This window comes from Coccinella septempunctata, chromosome 4, assembly GCF_907165205.1.
Source record: "Coccinella septempunctata chromosome 4, icCocSept1.1, whole genome shotgun sequence".
NCBI classification, from domain to species: Eukaryota; Metazoa; Arthropoda; class Insecta; order Coleoptera; family Coccinellidae; genus Coccinella; species Coccinella septempunctata.
In genome coordinates, this window is record NC_058192.1 from 27,402,364 (window position 1) to 27,422,264 (window position 19,901).

Below are 19,901 nucleotides of genomic sequence, written 5' to 3' on the forward strand. Positions count from 1 at the left end.
TGAATTACCTATTACCCTGTTGATAACTTGTCTACCTGCAATTATTTTCTTTTGACCTGTACTGTTGAAACTTACCAATTATTTCTGATTTTTCTGAAAACTGAAATTCGATTATTGCGATTTATTTTCTGGATATTGGACTTGAAAGACTGTTTGGAATTTAACCTGTGCGTTCTGGTGCGATTCGAATTTCGGGAAATTTTCCGGACTATACGAAGCGACTTGCGAGTGTGTGCGGTATTTCGCGAATATTTTCGGACTTTATTGGGACTGATTGACATTTTTTTTCGAGTAACGTTGGACTTGTAAAATTTTTAGTGTGATACATCGGGACTTAGATTATTTTGGTGCGCCGGGACTTGAACTTAGACTTTTCTCTGATACACCGGGACTTAGACTTCAATTTTTTTTTTGTGGGGTACACCGATACCCACTTCGAACTTAAGTGAGTAGGTTAGCCAACGATTAACTTACCGGGTTGGACTTAGAACGTGAACGGATTGTTAAAGACATACCGAGTGTGAAATATTGGTGCGTTCTGAATCGGCTTAGCTGAATATAATATGTCGAACATGGATGTAAACCGGTTACTCAGTGATGAACTCACATACGAATTACAACTGAGGGGACAATCAATACCGGGTACTGTGATGACTAAACGGAGTCTACTACGACAAGTACTTCAGTCTAATGAACCTCTATTACCCCCAACATCATTGAATCCCGCCTCGGAGATTGAGATTTGCCAAAATAAACTCACCGATTTGGTGGAATCCCTTCAGAACTTCAATCATGAGAATGCGGCTAACGAATTTTCGCGAATTTACACCAGATTAATACACATTCAAGGAAGGCTGGACTTTATTGTCACTGCAAACACAACACAGTTACAACTAGTTGGACAAATGAAGGCAACTACAGCTAAGGCGTTGGAAACACTAGAGGAGCTACGTAAGAAGAGTAATCGGGAACAACCGCAGCCATCCAGCCGAGATCAGAGGTCTCTTATAGATGTGGAGTTGCCCAATTCACCTGGAGTGTCACCGATCCAACCGGAGAGGATGTCAAGGGTCGAAACATCACTTATCGACTTGGGAGATGGTGTCCATCCTCCTGTAGCGGTCGATGTCTCACATACTAGAACACCTGTAAGGAATCCAACATTAGAAGAGGTCATGAATGAGACAAGACAGACATGTAGAGCATTACTGCGACAGTTACCAGCGATACCTCTCACACAGTCACAGGACTGTGGGACAACAACACCTGAGGGTCTGACACAGGGTAGATGGATTAATTCTACACGAAGGGTGTCTTTTCTACACTTACCTGCACCTTGGATAAATCCTGACCGACCAGTTATCACAACACCTGCCAGATCGGAGCCGGAGTCCCGATCGATAATGCCAACTATCCCGGTGCACAAGTGGAGCATTTCCTTTGATGGCACTGGAAGTGTGACCGGATTTCTTGAAGAAGTGGAGAGGCTGGCCGAATCCCGTAAAGTGTCCCTGGAACAAGTTTTTGAATCAGTTTATGAATTACTACGAAAAGATGCAAGGGATTGGTTTATTCCCAGGAGAGGTACTTTCGAGGACTGGGAAGATTTCGGCAACCAACTGAAAGAAGCATTTCTGCCTGTCAACTATGAGGAGAATCTGTTGGAGGAGATAAAAAGACGAACACAAGGTCCTGAGGAAAAGTTGCTTCTGTATGTTACCTGGATGCAGAACTCATTCCAGAAACTCACCTATACAAAACCATCCGAGGTGGAGCAGATCCGACTTATCCGACAGAGGTTGATCCCGCCCTTACAGCAGGCCTTGGCCTTCCAGGAGACCAAGACTTATGATGAACTTCTACGTAAGGGAAAAGTTTTTGAACTAGTCCAGTGGCAGATGAGCCAGTACACCCGGCCACCCTCAAAACCAGGTTTCGTGGAGGAACCTCACCTAACGTACACTCCCCGTCAACTGAACCGATATCGGGCAAGGTTTTCTGTGGATACCGGAGAACAGGTTTACCAAACAACTGAACACAGGGAATCAGTCCCGCCGACCCCAGCCAACCAGACACGACTTTCTCCGCCAGGGGAAAGCCGTCCGAAGCCACCCAGATCCAGAGAGTCAACAGTACAGCAACAGGAATCACCCCGTCCGATTTCTGGAGATAGGTCCGAAGGTCGATCCGGAACTTCAACACCGCCACCCCGCCGTCGAGCCGAAAATAGCCACGCTGACCGGACCCAATCATCATCCGGGAGGAGAGTGTCCTTCCAGACACAGTGTTTCCGATGTGGTGGATATGGCCACATGCGTCGAGAATGTCGCAGGCCACCGAAAATTTTCTGTTCTCGATGCCAGAGGGAGAACATTCTCTCACGAGATTGTCCCTGCCGTCCGGAAAACTAGACGGAGGTATGGAGAAGGAGTCGACCATATCTTCCGACACACTGACTCCCATGACATCGACCGCCTGGAATGATAACCGACCGTTAATAGAGGTCAAAATAGCCGGCAAACACTTCCGAACACTGATAGATACAGGAGCGACCAGGAGTTTTTGCAGTCAGGCCGTATCCGATCAGTGTGAAAGTAAAGGAATCACAGGACAAACAATGCACAACAGTTTTGCAGTAATAGCGAACGGAAAAACCACCGTCACGCCGAAACTGTACACCACCACCGTGCAAATTTCCGACTACACACTGCCTGATTTGAAATTCTTACTGGTACCAAGCTTACCGGTAGACATTATTCTGGGGATGGATGTTCTGGCGACTTTCAAGTTTTCCGTAAATCTCAGTACCGCCGAGTGCTTTCTGGAAGGCCGACTGATCTCGAAACCGATGACTCCCGTCGAGACCACCGCAGAAGTTCACACCGCCGAAGAACACCTGTTGGAACTGACAGAATCTCAGAAACAAGAGCTGGAGGCATTTCTGACCGAGGAATTAAAGAAATTCGAAGACCTTTATGGTACAACCGACCTGATTGAACACAAGATCAAACTGAAACCGGGCATCGAACCGATCAAACAACGATACCGACCCCTAAACCCGAAAATGCAGGAGATCTTCAATCAGGAAGTGGACCGTATGCTGGCTGAGGGAATGATTGAACCCTCCAAGTCACCGTGGAGTTCACCTGTTGTATTGGTCAAGAGGAAAGACGGAAAATACCGTTTTTGCATCGACTTCCGTGCTGTTAACCAAGTGTCTGTGAAAGATGCATACCCGTTGCCGTACATTTCTGGGATTCTGGATAAACTCCGAAAAGCGAAATACATCTCCACGCTGGACCTAAAACAAGGATACTGGCAGATACCATTAGCAAAGGAGAGCCGTCCGATCACTGCCTTCACAGTGCCGGGAAGGGGACTGTTCCAATTCACCGTGATGCCGTTCGGTGTACATGCAAGCCCAGCCACCTTCCAGAGATTTCTAGACACCGTCATTGGCCCAGAAATGGAACCGGAAGCGTTCGCTTACCTGGACGATATAGTTGTTCTGGGGGAAACTTTCGAGGAACACCTGGAGAATTTGAGAGAAGTATTCCGACGGTTGAGAGAAGCCAATCTTCGTCTCAACCCCGACAAGTGTGACTTCGTGCGAAAATCCCTAAAATACCTTGGACATGTCGTCACCTCCGATGGCATCTGTACCGATCCCGACAAAGTTTCTTCGATAGTGTCTTTGCCAACACCGAAAACCGTCCGAGAACTGCGTCGATTTCTTGGAGTTGCCAGCTGGTACCGTCGATTCATAGAGATGTAGTCTCTCCGTTGACTCGGTTGCTGCAGAAGAAACACCGCTGGAAATGGGGAGAAGACCAACAGAAGGCTTTCGAGCTTCTGAAACAAAAACTCACAGAATCTCCGATACTGGCTTGTCCAGACTTCACCCAACCGTTCGTTCTGCAAACTGACGCCAGTGATATGGGCCTTGGAGGTGCCCTAACACAAGTGATCGATTTAGAGGAGAGAGTAATCGCCTATATGAGCCGAACCCTAAACCCCGCAGAGAAAAATTACTCCGTCTCCGAAAAGGAATGTCTCGCCATAGTATTTTCCATAGAGAAACTGCGACCGTACCTAGAAGGATTCCATTTCACCGTAATTTCCGATCACATGAGTCTGAAATGGCTAAACTCCATCAAGTCACCGTCCGGACGAATTGCTCGATGGGCCGTTTTCCTTCAGCAATTCGACTTTGAAGTCCAGTACCGTAAAGGATCGATGAACAAAGTAGCCGACAGCCTGTCCCGAAACCCGTTGCCGTCCCTGGATTCCGTATGTTTGTCCGAGATAGAAACAACCCAATGCAAATGGTACAACAAGAAGTTACAGGAGGTGGAAAAAGACCCAGCAAATTTGCCTGGCTACGCCGTTGAAAATGGAAAACTGTTACGACATTTCTGGAACTCATCCGACTTCACAGAAGATGGAACCGGCCAACCCTGGAAACTCTGTGTACCGACCGAACAACGAACCGAAGTACTGAAGGAAAACCACGACTCAGAACTAGCAGGTCACATGGGGATTGCCAAAACGATTGCACGGATAGCCAGAAACTATTACTGGCCAGGGATGTTTAGAGACATTGTGAAATACGTGAGGAACTGCACATCGTGCCAAAAGTACAAAGTTTCGCAACAGAAAACCCCTGGTAAGATGCAACCACACCGAATGGCGGATGCGCCGTTCAAAGAAGTATCCACGGACATAGTTGGACCATTGCCACGGTCAAAAAAGGGAAACTCCTACATCGTGGTAATGCAAGACCGGTTCACAAAGTGGGTAGAGTGTCGTCCGTTGCGGAAAGCCACCGCCAAAACTGTTTATTCGGCCCTCTACGAACAAGTCATACTGAAATACGGTTGCCCAAAACTAGTAATATCCGACAACGGAGTACAATTCGACAACAGGCTATTCAAGAACAGTCTCCGAGAGCTGAACATTGCTCACCGTTTCACACCACCGTATACCCCTCAGTGCAATCCTGTAGAAAGAGCTAACCGTACTCTGAAGACCATGATAGCACAGTTTTGTGAAGCCGATCAACGGACCTGGGATGAAAAGATAGGAGAGTTAACGTTTGCTATCAACACCGCTAAACAGGAGTCTACTGGATTCACACCGGCATTTTTGAATTATGGAAGGGAACTAGCAGTCCCGAGGGCGATTTATTCGACAAACCCCCACAATAATGAAATGAACGGAGAATCCAACCGTACAGAAGAAGAAAACAGAGACATGACTTACCGTACTCAACAGATCAAACATCTTCAGGAGGCTTATGAGTTCGTCCGTACTAAACTATACCGTGCCTTCCAGCAACAGGCTCACCACTACAATCTTCGACGAAGAGAAATCCGATACCATGTGGGAGATAAAGTTCTACGCCGAGACCGTCCTTTATCCTCGGCCGTTGACAGTTTCGCCGCCAAGTTGGCTCCGAAGTTTTCTGGACCGTTTACCGTCGTTAAAGTTGTTTCACCTGTCGTCTATGACTTGAAAGATACAGAGGGTAGAAAAATCCCTAATATACACATTAAAGATTTAAAACCATTTCATGCATAATATATATTATTGTCATGATCCGTTAACCGTTCGATAGAAATAACCTCTGAAAGGAGGGAACCCGTTATAGTTTTTTTTTGTTACCGAATATATATTATTTTTCCGTCACCGAATATATATATATGTATATATTTTTTCCGTTACCGATTATATTATTATTTTCCGTTTACCTGTTTATCTGAATAACTGTAGTTGCTCAACTAACCAGAACCAGTGCATCCAGACAATCTGTCTCCAAGAATCAACGGATAGAACCACCCCGGAAGAAGTTGAACAAGTTCCGCATGTCAGCCAGTAGGGAATTAGCCCTCCGTGCCTGTCCAAGAAACCAAGGCCACCTGCCTGAAATCTCGTAAATCTGAAGCTCGTTATTAAACATAATTATAACCGATTACACCGTAACAATTCCGTTCAAATTCCGTACATGCACCACCGTTGACCGAAATATTGTATCTACAGATTTTCACCCGTTCAGCTAGCAATTATAAATCAAACCTGTTAAAACTGTCTGAAAAAGCTGTTATTTATGTAAAGTTGCGTTTACACTAGCGAAATTTCCCTCGCGAAATAATTGCGCGAGGAAATGGTCATTATTTCTAGGGGTAGATAGAGTCGTGAAATTAAACTCACTATTTCCTCGTAAGTTAATTTCTTCCGAGCTGGGGAGGGTGTATTGAAGTCCAGTTTTCTGAGGAAAATTGGAATTCATTTTAGTGCATTTCTTTCCGTCTTTGAAAATATTTTATTTCTCGAATATTCCGTACGTTCATTCCGATAGGCAGAGTAAATGTAAAAAACCGCTTATCTGTATTTCACGTTGTTTTTCTTACATGCCGCTGAAGATTTCGACGTTTTTCATCGGTTGATATGCGATAAACCGGAGCTGACGACGTTTTTCATTCTTGTCGCATTCTGAAATTTTCAGATTTTTACCGTGAGAGGGGATATGCCTATAAAAGCAAATTTTCCCCCGCGACGGTCACTTTTACTTTTACTTCAGTTCTTCGACTTACTCTTCGACTTTGCTTCAGTATTTCAGTATTTCGATTTTTCGCTTTTTACCGTGGTGACTTCTGTTTTAAATTCAGTTCTTTTAAATTCAGTTAATTTTCCGTATTTTCGCCGTTGAAGGATAATTATTTTGTGTTTGGATCAGTGCTACTTAGAGTTAATTTTTTTGGTTTCCTTTTCTTTCCTTTGAGTTCCGCGAGTGCTCGAAACAAAGGAGGTAGGTCCCCGTCTGTACCGTTCAGTTTCTTTGTTAGACCTACGCCGTTACTTCTTCAACTTTGACACTGCTGTACTGTATCGCTTTCTGTTGTATTTTATCGTTCTTTACCCTGTTTCGCGAGTCTGACTTTTCCCTTCGCTATCAGTCATGGCGCGTAAGCCCTTGGGGTACTGAAGGGAAAGTCTCGTCAACCCCCCTGTCCGCGTTCCGCGTCATAAGTGTTGAATCCGAAATCTCTTCTTTTCTGTCAGTCATGGCGCGTTATAGCCCTTGGGGCAGAGAATAAGAGATACCGCTCGTAGTCAGTGAAATCCCGTAGTTGCGCTGAAAATAGACCTTTTCTTCGCTATCAGTCATGGTGCGATATAGCCCTTGGGGTAGCGAATAAAAGTCTCGAACAGATCCGCCCTTGTTGTGTTTCATTTCCGGAGAAATACAACTACATATCGATACCGTATAGCACGTCCTTAGTATTCGTTCAGTCAGTTCTGGTTGGCGCATTTTATTTTTCACTACACCTGGTATAAATTTCATAAAGTGCTTGTGACCGGATAGGATTTCCCGAATGTATGTTCGCTTATAGAATCACTCATATTCCATAACTACACATATCTCCCTTGTACATATAATTAGTTATTAGTTTCCGAAGGTGTGAATAAACTTTTACACAATTTGATTTTTTGACTTCTTCGTTATCGCTACCGCCCTAGATAACAGCGAGCTCTGTCTCCGGCTATATATATATATATATATATATATATATATATATATATATATATATATATATATATATATATATATATATATATATATATATATATATATATATATATATATATATATATTTGTAGAATTTTAAGGGTAAAACGACTCGTTTTTTTGGGAGGGATCTTAAGTGAAACTCTTCATTCTTCGCCAAGCTTTCGAATTCAATTTAATTCTTCTTCGGGGCCTCTGGAATACATTGAAAATTTATTTTATTTCTACATTGAATTATTTTTATCTGTTTACTTACTGAATTTGAGGTTATGTTAAAGAAATCTGCCTAGCTATAAACATTTTCAGTAATCATCATTGAGTTACAATTTTTTGAATACTATTTATAAAAACACTTATGAAACACAATGTTAGAAAAATTTAAAAACTAATCCGATTGTTGATATCTGTCAAGGTATAAAATTCCAAAATCCGTTCAATTTGTTAGTTTGACAGTCTGCCATTCTATGGTGTTATTCGTCGACTGGACCATCGAAGAATATTTCGTTTTCCCTTTCTTTCGATTTTTCCAACAAATAACGATAAATGGAACTTAACTTATTTGTATCCGTTTTCTTATTAATTGTATTCTCTTTTTTATTAATTTCAATCATTTCTAAAACCAATCTTTTTCGATAATTTGTTTCTGTTTTCAGTACTTTCACGTCTTCAAAATTTACCCTATGGTCAAGATTAAATGCGTGGGATGCTAGTGCGCATCGTTCTGGATGTTTAGTGATATCCGATTTGTGTAATGCCATTCTCCTTTTAATCCACTGTGATGTCTGTCCTATATAAGTTTGTTCACAATTTTCACACTTCACCTCATAAACCACATTGCTTTTGACGGCCGTTTCGATCGGGTCCTTCAGTCTTGAATATAAGTTTTTCACGGTCTTCTGATTGTGTACTGCAATTTTGACGTTTTCACCTTGAAATATTCTTTTCAGTTTTCCAGTTAAACCATTTATATTTGGATATGATGCATAATGGATTTCCTCTGTTGTTTCAGTATTTCTTGTCTGTTGTTGGTCTGTTATGTTACTTGAAAACAACAATTTTGTTAATAAACCTCTTGGATAACCATTCTGTTTGAAAATTTCCATAAGATTGTTTATTCCTTCTCTGATGTATGATTCATGACAAATTCTCTCGACTCTAGTTTTCATCTGTTTTATTACATTTATTTTTGTATTTATGTTGTGGTTTGAATAATAATGTAGCATTTTGTTAGAATGAGTTTCTTTTCTGTACCATTTCAACTTAATAGTCGTATCATCTCTGTGTACCCTTGTATCTAAGAAGGGTACACATTGTTCACTATCCTCTTTCTCTATGGTAAATTGCAAATTTTTCGAGTGAGAGTTGAAATATTTTAATATATTCGCTATTTCATTTTTCGGTATAGCCATGAATAAGTCGTCCACAAATTTCTTCAGTAATAATATTTTGAATGGTATTTTTTTCACACATGATTCAATTAGGTGATCCATAACATACTGTGCTAAAATTGGGCTAAGTTTAGAACCCATCGCGCATCCGAATATCTGCTTGAAAAATTCTCCCTTATAAGTACAATAGTTGTTTTCCAACAAAAACGATACAATTTCCAGGAAGAGCTCCATATTAATCTGTGTATGATTCTTTATTTTATTCCATTTTTCTTTTATGACCTTGATAACATCATGTTTGTCTATATTACCAAATAGATTTACTACGTCAAGCGAGATTAATGTATAGTCAGCAGGAATTGTGAAGTTGTTTACTGTTGTTGCGAAATGAAAAGTATCTCTGACGTAGTATTCATTTTCTTGGTCATAACTCACCTTCAATATATCTGCAATGAATTTTGATAATGTATTTAGTGGGCTGTTAATACTCGATATAATCGGTCTTATGGGAAAATCATTTTTATGCACTTTCGGATTTCCGTAAATTCTTGGAGCAACTGAATTGTATGTTTTCATTTCTTTTGCTTTTTCTTTCGTTATATAGTTCGAATTTTTGAGTTTCTCTATGTATTTGTTGCATTTTGTCTGTATCGTAAGTGTAGGGTCTCTCGGTAGCTTTTTAAAATCTGTGGAATGTAAGATATTTCTAATTTTCTGATCATAAACTCTATCTTCCATTATGACTGTAACTGAACCCTTGTCACTATTTAGTACAATTAATTCGCTGTTTTCCTTTAAAAACTTTTTTGTGTCATTATACCAATATTGGGTGAGAGAAGTGTTATTTGTGGGTCTATGAATGTAGTTTGTTAACGTGTTGGTAACTTTTGCTCTTTTTATATCCTTTCTTTCATTTGGTATGGCCTCTAGTATGTATTCTGTATCGGCTATTATGTGGTCAATATTTACATCTTTTTTGGTGGCGGGAATACTGAACTTAGATCCTAGGGAGAGAAGATTCTTTACTGTGTCCGGTATTTCTTTATTGGTTAGATTTTTGATCCATTTATGTTGTGTCTTTATAGTTGGAATACTGTTTGCTTTTAGGTTGTTTATTTTTCTTATATTCAGTTCCTTGATAGTGTGAAACTTCCTATTAAACGATATTCTCAGTCGGTGTTGATATTGCCTTAACATGTCTTCTGGCAAATGATGTAATTTGTTCTTAATGTTCTTATTGGCTGACTCTAGTTTGTTAATTTTGTGGTTGACTTGGCACAGTTCCAGGTTTAAAATTTTTCTTTTGGTTTTGTCATTGAAATCTCTAATTTTTTTATTCAATCTTAGGTTATCGTATTCGAACAATCCCATTATACTTCTAACATTATCAGTTATGTGGTTTGGTGTGAGTCCTTGTCGTTTACACTCCAATAGAAATATCCTTCTGTTTAAAGCTGAGGCTAATTTTCGGTTGTTAGTACTCCACATTGGAGTGTAAACGACAAGGACTCACACCAAACCACATAACTGATAATGTTAGAAGTATAATGGGATTGTTCGAATACGATAACCTAAGATTGAATAAAAAAAATTAGAGATTTCAATGACAAAACCAAAAGAAAAATTTTAAACCTGGAACTGTGCCAAGTCAACCACAAAATTAACAAACTAGAGTCAGCCAATAAGAACATTAAGAACAAATTACATCATTTGCCAGAAGACATGTTAAGGCAATATCAACACCGACTGAGAATATCGTTTAATAGGAAGTTTCACACTATCAAGGAACTGAATATAAGAAAAATAAACAACCTAAAAGCAAACAGTATTCCAACTATAAAGACACAACATAAATGGATCAAAAATCTAACCAATAAAGAAATACCGGACACAGTAAAGAATCTTCTCTCCCTAGGATCTAAGTTCAGTATTCCCGCCACCAAAAAAGATGTAAATATTGACCACATAATAGCCGATACAGAATACATACTAGAGGCCATACCAAATGAAAGAAAGGATATAAAAAGAGCAAAAGTTACCAACACGTTAACAAACTACATTCATAGACCCACAAATAACACTTCTCTCACCCAATATTGGTATAATGACACAAAAAAGTTTTTAAAGGAAAACAGCGAATTAATTGTACTAAATAGTGACAAGGGTTCAGTTACAGTCATAATGGAAGATAGAGTTTATGATCAGAAAATTAGAAATATCTTACATTCCACAGATTTTAAAAAGCTACCGAGAGACCCTACACTTACGATACAGACAAAATGCAACAAATACATAGAGAAACTCAAAAATTCGAACTATATAACGAAAGAAAAAGCAAAAGAAATGAAAACATACAATTCAGTTGCTCCAAGAATTTACGGAAATCCGAAAGTGCATAAAAATGATTTTCCCATAAGACCGATTATATCGAGTATTAACAGCCCACTAAATACATTATCAAAATTCATTGCAGATATATTGAAGGTGAGTTATGACCAAGAAAATGAATACTACGTCAGAGATACTTTTCATTTCGCAACAACAGTAAACAACTTCACAATTCCTGCTGACTATACATTAATCTCGCTTGACGTAGTAAATCTATTTGGTAATATAGACAAACATGATGTTATCAAGGTCATAAAAGAAAAATGGAATAAAATAAAGAATCATACACAGATTAATATGGAGCTCTTCCTGGAAATTGTATCGTTTTTGTTGGAAAACAACTATTGTACTTATAAGGGAGAATTTTTCAAGCAGATATTCGGATGCGCGATGGGTTCTAAACTTAGCCCAATTTTAGCACAGTATGTTATGGATCACCTAATTGAATCATGTGTGAAAAAAATACCATTCAAAATATTATTACTGAAGAAATTTGTGGACGACTTATTCATGGCTATACCGAAAAATGAAATAGCGAATATATTAAAATATTTCAACTCTCACTCGAAAAATTTGCAATTTACCATAGAGAAAGAGGATAGTGAACAATGTGTACCCTTCTTAGATACAAGGGTACACAGAGATGATACGACTATTAAGTTGAAATGGTACAGAAAAGAAACTCATTCTAACAAAATGCTACATTATTATTCAAACCACAACATAAATACAAAAATAAATGTAATAAAACAGATGAAAACTAGAGTCGAGAGAATTTGTCATGAATCATACATCAGAGAAGGAATAAACAATCTTATGGAAATTTTCAAACAGAATGGTTATCCAAGAGGTTTATTAACAAAATTGTTGTTTTCAAGTAACATAACAGACCAACAACAGACAAGAAATACTGAAACAACAGAGGAAATCCATTATGCATCATATCCAAATATAAATGGTTTAACTGGAAAACTGAAAAGAATATTTCAAGGTGAAAACGTCAAAATTGCAGTACACAATCAGAAGACCGTGAAAAACTTATATTCAAGACTGAAGGACCCGATCGAAACGGCCGTCAAAAGCAATGTGGTTTATGAGGTGAAGTGTGAAAATTGTGAACAAACTTATATAGGACAGACATCACAGTGGATTAAAAGGAGAATGGCATTACACAAATCGGATATCACTAAACATCCAGAACGATGCGCACTAGCATCCCACGCATTTAATCTTGACCATAGGGTAAATTTTGAAGACGTGAAAGTACTGAAAACAGAAACAAATTATCGAAAAAGATTGGTTTTAGAAATGATTGAAATTAATAAAAAAGAGAATACAATTAATAAGAAAACGGATACAAATAAGTTAAGTTCCATTTATCGTTATTTGTTGGAAAAATCGAAAGAAAGGGAAAACGAAATATTCTTCGATGGTCCAGTCGACGAATAACACCATAGAATGGCAGACTGTCAAACTAACAAATTGAACGGATTTTGGAATTTTATACCTTGACAGATATCAACAATCGGATTAGTTTTTAAATTTTTCTAACATTGTGTTTCATAAGTGTTTTTATAAATAGTATTCAAAAAATTGTAACTCAATGATGATTACTGAAAATGTTTATAGCTAGGCAGATTTCTTTAACATAACCTCAAATTCAGTAAGTAAACAGATAAAAATAATTCAATGTAGAAATAAAATAAATTTTCAATGTATTCCAGAGGCCCCGAAGAAGAATTAAATTGAATTCGAAAGCTTGGCGAAGAATGAAGAGTTTCACTTAAGATCCCTCCCAAAAAAACGAGTCGTTTTACCCTTAAAATTCTACAATTATAATTTAAAAGACTCTTATAATTTAAATTCAAATATATATATATATATATAGTTATAAAGTGTTAATACCACCTCCAAAATAGTAACTCGTTCAACCTCCGAAATCGGAGGTGACAACGTTTTGCCTTGTTTTTTAGCTTGTTAGATTCAGGAGGCTTCAGGGACCAACATATCAAAAAATCGTTTTGAGGTCACAACGCACCCCGGTTATGTACTGAACAATCTTTTAGTTCGATTGTATATCACTGGCGCTAGTGTGCTGAGCTGTATATCGAAGAATTGCTCTGGAAGACTCTTTGCTCGTTAGCACCTCCGAAAATGGCAACGCTGTATTGTCCAAGCAGATGTAGACAGGCGGAATATCAGTATACGGAGGAATTAACTGAAGAGAGGCGCACCGCGATATCTCCTCCATTATTGCAATCCAGGCGGCATATCTCAAAGATTTTTTATCGCATTCTTCTGTAGGGGAAAGAATCACGTGAAAGAAAACCAATCTTGTCTCTCTCGAATGGGATTATGACAGGCGGAATATCAGTATACGGAGGAATTAACTGAAGAGAGGCGCACCGCGATATCTCCTCCATTATTGCAATCCAGGCGGCATATCTCAAAGATTTTTTATCGCATTCTTCTGTAGGGGAAAGAATCACGTGAAAGAAAACCAATCTTGTCTCTCTCGAATGGGATTATGACTGTTTATATTTCATCGTGTGTATCTATGCATCCGTTGAACTTTCATCTCAAGCTAACACTATAATTCTGAATTTGGCGAACTATTTCATTACCTATCTGAAAACAAATCGAATTGAGTTTTGTCCATAATAATATTGCTTCTCTCTATGGAAATGAACTATATAGATAATACTAGGTACCTTCTAGAATAACGAATAATCAGTATTGTTACATTGCATATAATAAAATGAGCTGTTCAGAGAGAAAAAAATTTTTTGAAAAAGAATATGCAGATGTAAATGGTGATGAATATTCAAGGACAATGAGCCATTCCGAAAATTTTCATTTCAGAATCAAGAGAAAAAATGCTACAAATATTACAATATCACAGAAAAGAACAACGTCGGCTAAACCGAATATTGGACATTGTTGTGTTATTTCAAATGGAACACTCTATATATTTCTCTCAAATCGGATTGCTTGATGATTTTGAGGAATCCTTTGCTCAGAAACATCTCTTTTATTATCGATTATGTTTAAATATTGGATTTTCCCGAAAATTTAAACAGCTTGTATCATCTCTCGGATTTAAATTTTTTAGTGATGTTTCATAAAAAAAAATTACCAATTATATCGTAACAAGTAAGATTTTATGAAGAATTATCCAAACAGATTTGCCTTTTTCGATAGATCATGTAGGATGTAAGGGAAAAAAGAAACAAAATTGAAGTCTTTTGAAGGCCTCGAGTCAACATATTTTGAAATTGCAACCATATTTTTGACAAGACATGATGAATCTACAAAATGAAGTTAATATTATAGATACATACTCGGATACATATGATTGATATACAGATGATTGATTGGTAAATTCCCAGAAGCTATGATGAACAGCGGACACTATGAAGGACGCATAATGAAAGGAGAAAGACAAAAGTTAATTTAAGTATTTTCGCTTGCAGTTTTATTATTCAAAATAAATGATGATTCTTATAATTAACAAATCAGGTGCAATTGAAATTTTTGTTTTGGTCTTCGAAAATAACACATATTGATTAAACTTCTACTATTCAAAATAAATAGGTACATAGATATATTATATCTATGAACAGGATATCTGTAAACAAATACGAAGTACTAAGGGAGATGATTCCTTAATGAACATAATCGGGGGTAGTTCCTATAAATTTTTTCCAAATCGACAGCCCTTGCAAGATACAGCCTTTGGAAGGCGATGACGAGTTTACAGTTTTTAATTTTTTTTTACAGGTTCTAAAAATCTCTGAGTCATAAAACTATACATATTATGAAGCACTGAGTAGATTGGTACCAGTTTCAACTTCGGCAAGCTTGTAGTTCAGGCGGTAACTTGCTATCGATTTTTTTGATGTGTCTCTCCCTTAAATTCAAAAATTTCTGTTAAAATGTTGAAATTTGTGTTATTATGCTATTGTCATAGAAGTGTACGAAACTAGCAGGTCGGGGGATCCAAGATTTCAGGCCGATTCACCTTAAAAAAAAAGACATAATAAAATGAATTTCGAGAATACCGAGGCTAAAAAACACTATTCTCCGCTTTAAAAAAATAATATTATTCCAATAATATACCGACTTAATTGATGCTACGTTGCCTTTACTATAAGGCCCGGTTGTTTAGTTCAGGATTAGGCCGAAATTTAAGATGATTCTAAGATTAACCTGACAGAACTGAACTGAAATGTCAAAATCAATCTAGGATGAACTTTAATCCCGAACTGAACAACTGGGCCTATTCATGTAGAGTTTCGGATTTTGCGAGAATCTACTACTTTTTCTTCAAAACAACAACTGCGCTGAAGAAAATGTGATCGACTGTTAGCGACACATAATATCAACCATCTAAGTTTTATAGTCTATACAAATTTTTTTGAACGCTCATTATACTATGTAGCAGTCTGATACTGAAATCCGTCATTTGACAAAATGAGTTGTCTCTGACTGACCAACATTTTCGAAAGCTATTTATCTATTAATTAAATCGTTCTATAATTGGTCCCAAATTGACAGTCGTATTGTGAAAAACAATATGCAGCGGATTATCTAAACACGAAATGAATTCTGAAATGTTTCGGATCATGAGGCTAATTGAATGAGTATCTTGTTCGTATCACTTGTTGAACTTCATTATTCTTAATATTCTTCAATGAATGAAAATATGATATCAACACACATAATTTTTTGATTTATTCGTCATCAAATCATGAAATAAATCGTTTCTCGAAAAGTTTCGAGTCTTGAGGCTAATAGAATATTGAATTATTCACATCATTATTTGCCGAACTTCAAAGTTCTGAATGAATTAAAATCTAAACTTGACAATATAGGTACGAGATAATTTTCGTAAGAGTTTCAATGAAATCTGAAAATTTTCATCATTCTGGAGCATTCTGGACATCAATAATACTCGAATCATCCATGGAATAAATTCAATTTCATCCAATATCCAATATAATACGCAAAACGAAATGTTACTCGAAATCGGCATCTTGAGCAATTTGTTCCTAACTAAAAGCCATGCCTATGTAAAAAGCTCGAATCAGGTAGAGAAGTTTGAACCAAAGAGTAACCAACAAGAGGATGCACTCTGTCATTTTGGCCGGTTGGGTTTCAATGACCTTGAGGTTTTTCTAGATATTGGTGGGCGTCAACCAGAAAAAGACAAGTATAAACTATTCGCTCTCTCTCTTTTAGAATTTTGAATTTGGCGGTATATCCGAAATCATTGCCATTCCTTTTATGAACGAACAAACGAATAAGACAAGCTTTTGATAAACTTCAATTTTATAAGTTTTACCAAAGTTGAATCAATTAATTAACGAACCTTTCAATAATGCAAATTTTACATGTAGATGGAACTTATTTCATATGGATAGATAAATAAAACTTATCTCTTGAAAGAGAAGTACATCCTTCATTTCCCCTAAAAATACTATTTCAATTTATTTATTGGGAATACTTATATTATTACCAAAGATAATAGAGTAGAAAGATAGGAAACGCCCTCATATCGCTAGTACTAAAAACCGACTACATTTTGGCCAGTGAAAACACATTTGACAATGAGATGGCGCTGAAAACGTATTATCAATACAGAAAAACTGTTTAATAACAGTTTTCTCTTTTATAATTGAGGGGCGCGAAATTCGAATTCTATTCCTTGTATTCAATTTCAATATTGACCTTGTTGAGACCAGAAAACAAACATCCTGAGCGACAAAACGAAAGGATAGTTTTGTTTTGTGACCAGGATGTTAGTTTTTATCTGAACATTGTTTGGAATCGATTGGTATCAATGAAATACGCTGTTGGATGTGATAAATCTTTATTTGCAATCTATAAAAAATTCACAAAAATTTGAAATTATGGACCACGAATAGAGCTTTGACTAGGATACAAGAGTACATGGTTATCTGCTATAGTTACGTGAAAGGTGTTTTTTCTGTGAAAAAGTTTCGAATTAATAAACTGAGTTGAATTTTTACAATTTATATCAGAAATTGATATGAACCAATATGCAATTTACTGTCATAGGATACATATTTCCGTTACTTACATATTATTTACAAAATTTTCAGAACCACAATTGAAAAAACCTTACAGAGAGGTATACAAGCCTTGTATTCAAGCCAGTCAGTATAATTTCTTCATGCTTTTTCATGATTTCTTCATGGTATGGTCTCTTTATGACACAATATACAAATTGATTGAAGAATGAACACTCACAGAAGGTTTCATAAAACTTTGACTATCCAAACAACAATTTGACAGTCACCCGATTTCCAAATCGAAATCCATGAAACTTTTGCATTTCTGAATATATTGAAGGCAGAATCTTTGAATGGACGTGTAAAAGTCATAATTTCCCCCAAATGAGCCCTTCATGTAAGGTATGCTTCCTACATGCAACAATTCACGTGGATAAACTTCTCAATCGACTAGCACATGGTGTAGTCAGTATAGTGTTTGCAGGCCTTTACGCCCAGACAATTTTATCCACTTCGTAGCTCTGAAAATAAAAATCAATGAAAGACCGAGTCACATGTTACCAGTTAATACTTACATTCCCATTTTCCTTAGTAAAATTCGTTTTATTTGATCCACAGTTCTTCACCATACAATAATTTTCGAACGATATTTTGAGGTTTTCGCCAAGAAATTAGACAACAATTTCAATAATCAGCTAGAACGGGCTCGAAAAACAAAAGGCGATACGAGGTTGTCTATGGATACGAGAATCAAAACATTCAAAACCGGTTTGATCCAAATGGCCATCTGACTCTGACATCTCGCAAAATTTCATATGTCCCTCGAATTAAAATTTTAACCAGTCTTAGGGCCTTAAAAACACATTTGAAACACAGATGGCGCTAACATCACTCTAGTCGCTTCGTTTCCTATCTTTCTACTCTATAATCTTTGATTATTACGATATTCGAACTATTTTGAAAGAAGTCGCATTATTTTCATAAACGGAAATTGATTCGTTTCCGACAGGATACGAAAATGAAAGCCGATATCTGCCGATATTCGTTCGGGTCGCAACTCGCAATTTGATTGGACGCCCAGATTCTCCATTTGACTGCGGATGATTCTGTTCGCAGTATTCCTGGCGCGTATCGTGTCCCCACTCCAAGGTTAAAATTTCATGAGTCATATTTCTCCTTGTAAATTGACAGAGTGAAACCTCTTGTTGGTTACTCTTTGTTTGAACCCTTCGTCAAGTGTTTTGCAGTAAACAGATGACGATTTCATTTTCAACGGGCAATGTAACCAGGGTCGGCGTTGGGTAAAGGGATAAACCAGAGTCTCTGGATTAACGTTTCTCACAACAAGAAGAATTTGAATTTTCATATGACGGTGAGGGTATTTGTTTAAAAATTTTCAGAGTACAAGGAGTATACAGAGTGTTTCATGAGTAAACAGACAAATGAAAACCGTGAATAGAGGGCATTGCGCTGAGTTCAAAATCACCCCATATACAGGGTGTCCCAAAACTAGAGAATCAAACGCCACACCACGATAGAGTAAACCAAATATTATCGAATGACACCAACATTAGTTCGATGAAAACGTACCGTTTCCAAAATAATCAGAATTTTATTTTTAATGAAAGTTGCCAATTTTCGAACTATTTTTTTCAATAACAGGGCCAGTTTGTGAAAAAGGATATCGTTTATAAATCATATTGAAGGAAGATTATTGTTTTATCTCCTCTTATTGAAATTATTTTAAGTAGTTGATCGATAACCATAACCTAAGTAAATGTAAATTGAAACAATTGTTTTTTCTACATGATTTTTAATACTCAGAATAAACAGGGGTGACAATATGGGAGAAAAACGCTATCCTTAATCACAAATTGGCCTTGTGATTTGAAAAATAGTTCGAAAATCGGCAATTTTAGATTAGGTTTTCTCAGAAACAGTACATTTTCGCTCAACTAATGTTGGTGTCATTCGATAGTATTTGATCTACTCTATCGTGGTGTGACGTTTGATTCAATAGACCCTATATATGTATAGGTTTCTTCGGGGTTTTTTGAAATTTCTCGAATTTCCGTTTGGCTATAACTCCTGAAATTATTGATCAAGTCGACTGAAAATTTATATTTATCCTTGAGTTGTTAATTTCATTGAAACAGAGCATTAAAATTCGACAAAAATGAGGACCGGGCTCAGTGAGGCTTTATTTAACTTCAAACTCATAAAAACACCGTGTATGTAATTTTTTAATCATAATTTTAACTTTTTTGTTATCTGCATTACTATTGTCTCAAAATGAATTGATTTTTGGGTTGCCCCACCTGTTGATCATGTTCTAGAAATAATTGTTTTGAATAGAGCACTTCATGAAAATTTATTAAGAAATTCTTAATTGATTTTTTTTTCGGAGAATATTCTGTTGAATGTGTTCAACAATTATACCGTATTCGGTCTTCAAAATAGTCATTCACAATAATAAAAATTTCAAAATTTATAATACCCAAATATGGATGGAAAAACTAC

At 37.2% G+C, this 19,901-nt stretch overlaps 2 protein-coding genes across 2 annotated transcripts; one reads left to right on the top strand and one right to left on the bottom strand.

Moving 5' to 3' along the window:
- Positions 1–7,636: 7,636 nt before the first annotated feature.
- On the bottom strand, positions 7,637–10,252 carry LOC123311803. The gene is made up of 3 exons (XM_044895893.1): positions 9,394–10,252; positions 7,827–9,198; positions 7,637–7,765 (listed from the first exon to the last, which is right to left on the bottom strand). Exons 1-2 carry the CDS (start codon positions 10,153–10,155, stop codon positions 8,041–8,043), a joined length of 1,920 nt encoding a protein of 639 aa, XP_044751828.1. The 5' UTR covers positions 10,156–10,252; the 3' UTR covers positions 7,637–7,765; positions 7,827–8,040.
- A 331-nt stretch (positions 10,253–10,583) lies between these two features.
- On the top strand, positions 10,584–13,194 carry LOC123311806. Its single transcript, XM_044895897.1, has 3 exons — positions 10,584–11,442; positions 11,638–13,009; positions 13,071–13,194. Exons 1-2 carry the CDS (start codon positions 10,681–10,683, stop codon positions 12,793–12,795), a joined length of 1,920 nt encoding a protein of 639 aa, XP_044751832.1. The 5' UTR covers positions 10,584–10,680; the 3' UTR covers positions 12,796–13,009; positions 13,071–13,194.
- The last annotated feature ends 6,707 nt before the right edge of the window (positions 13,195–19,901 follow it).

What these genes read in the sequence shown, in the direction of transcription:
- LOC123311803 (XM_044895893.1), bottom strand. Translation starts at nt 10,155, where the DNA reads ATGTTAAGGCAATATCAACACCGACTGAGAATATCGTTTAATAGGAAG. An exon ending in TCATTGCAGATATATTGAAG is followed by an intron (nt 9,199 to 9,393) that starts GTGAGTTATGAC and finishes AATCATACACAG; the next exon opens with ATTAATATGGAGCTCTTCCT.
- LOC123311806 (XM_044895897.1), top strand. Translation starts at nt 10,681, where the DNA reads ATGTTAAGGCAATATCAACACCGACTGAGAATATCGTTTAATAGGAAG. An exon ending in TCATTGCAGATATATTGAAG is followed by an intron (nt 11,443 to 11,637) that starts GTGAGTTATGAC and finishes AATCATACACAG; the next exon opens with ATTAATATGGAGCTCTTCCT.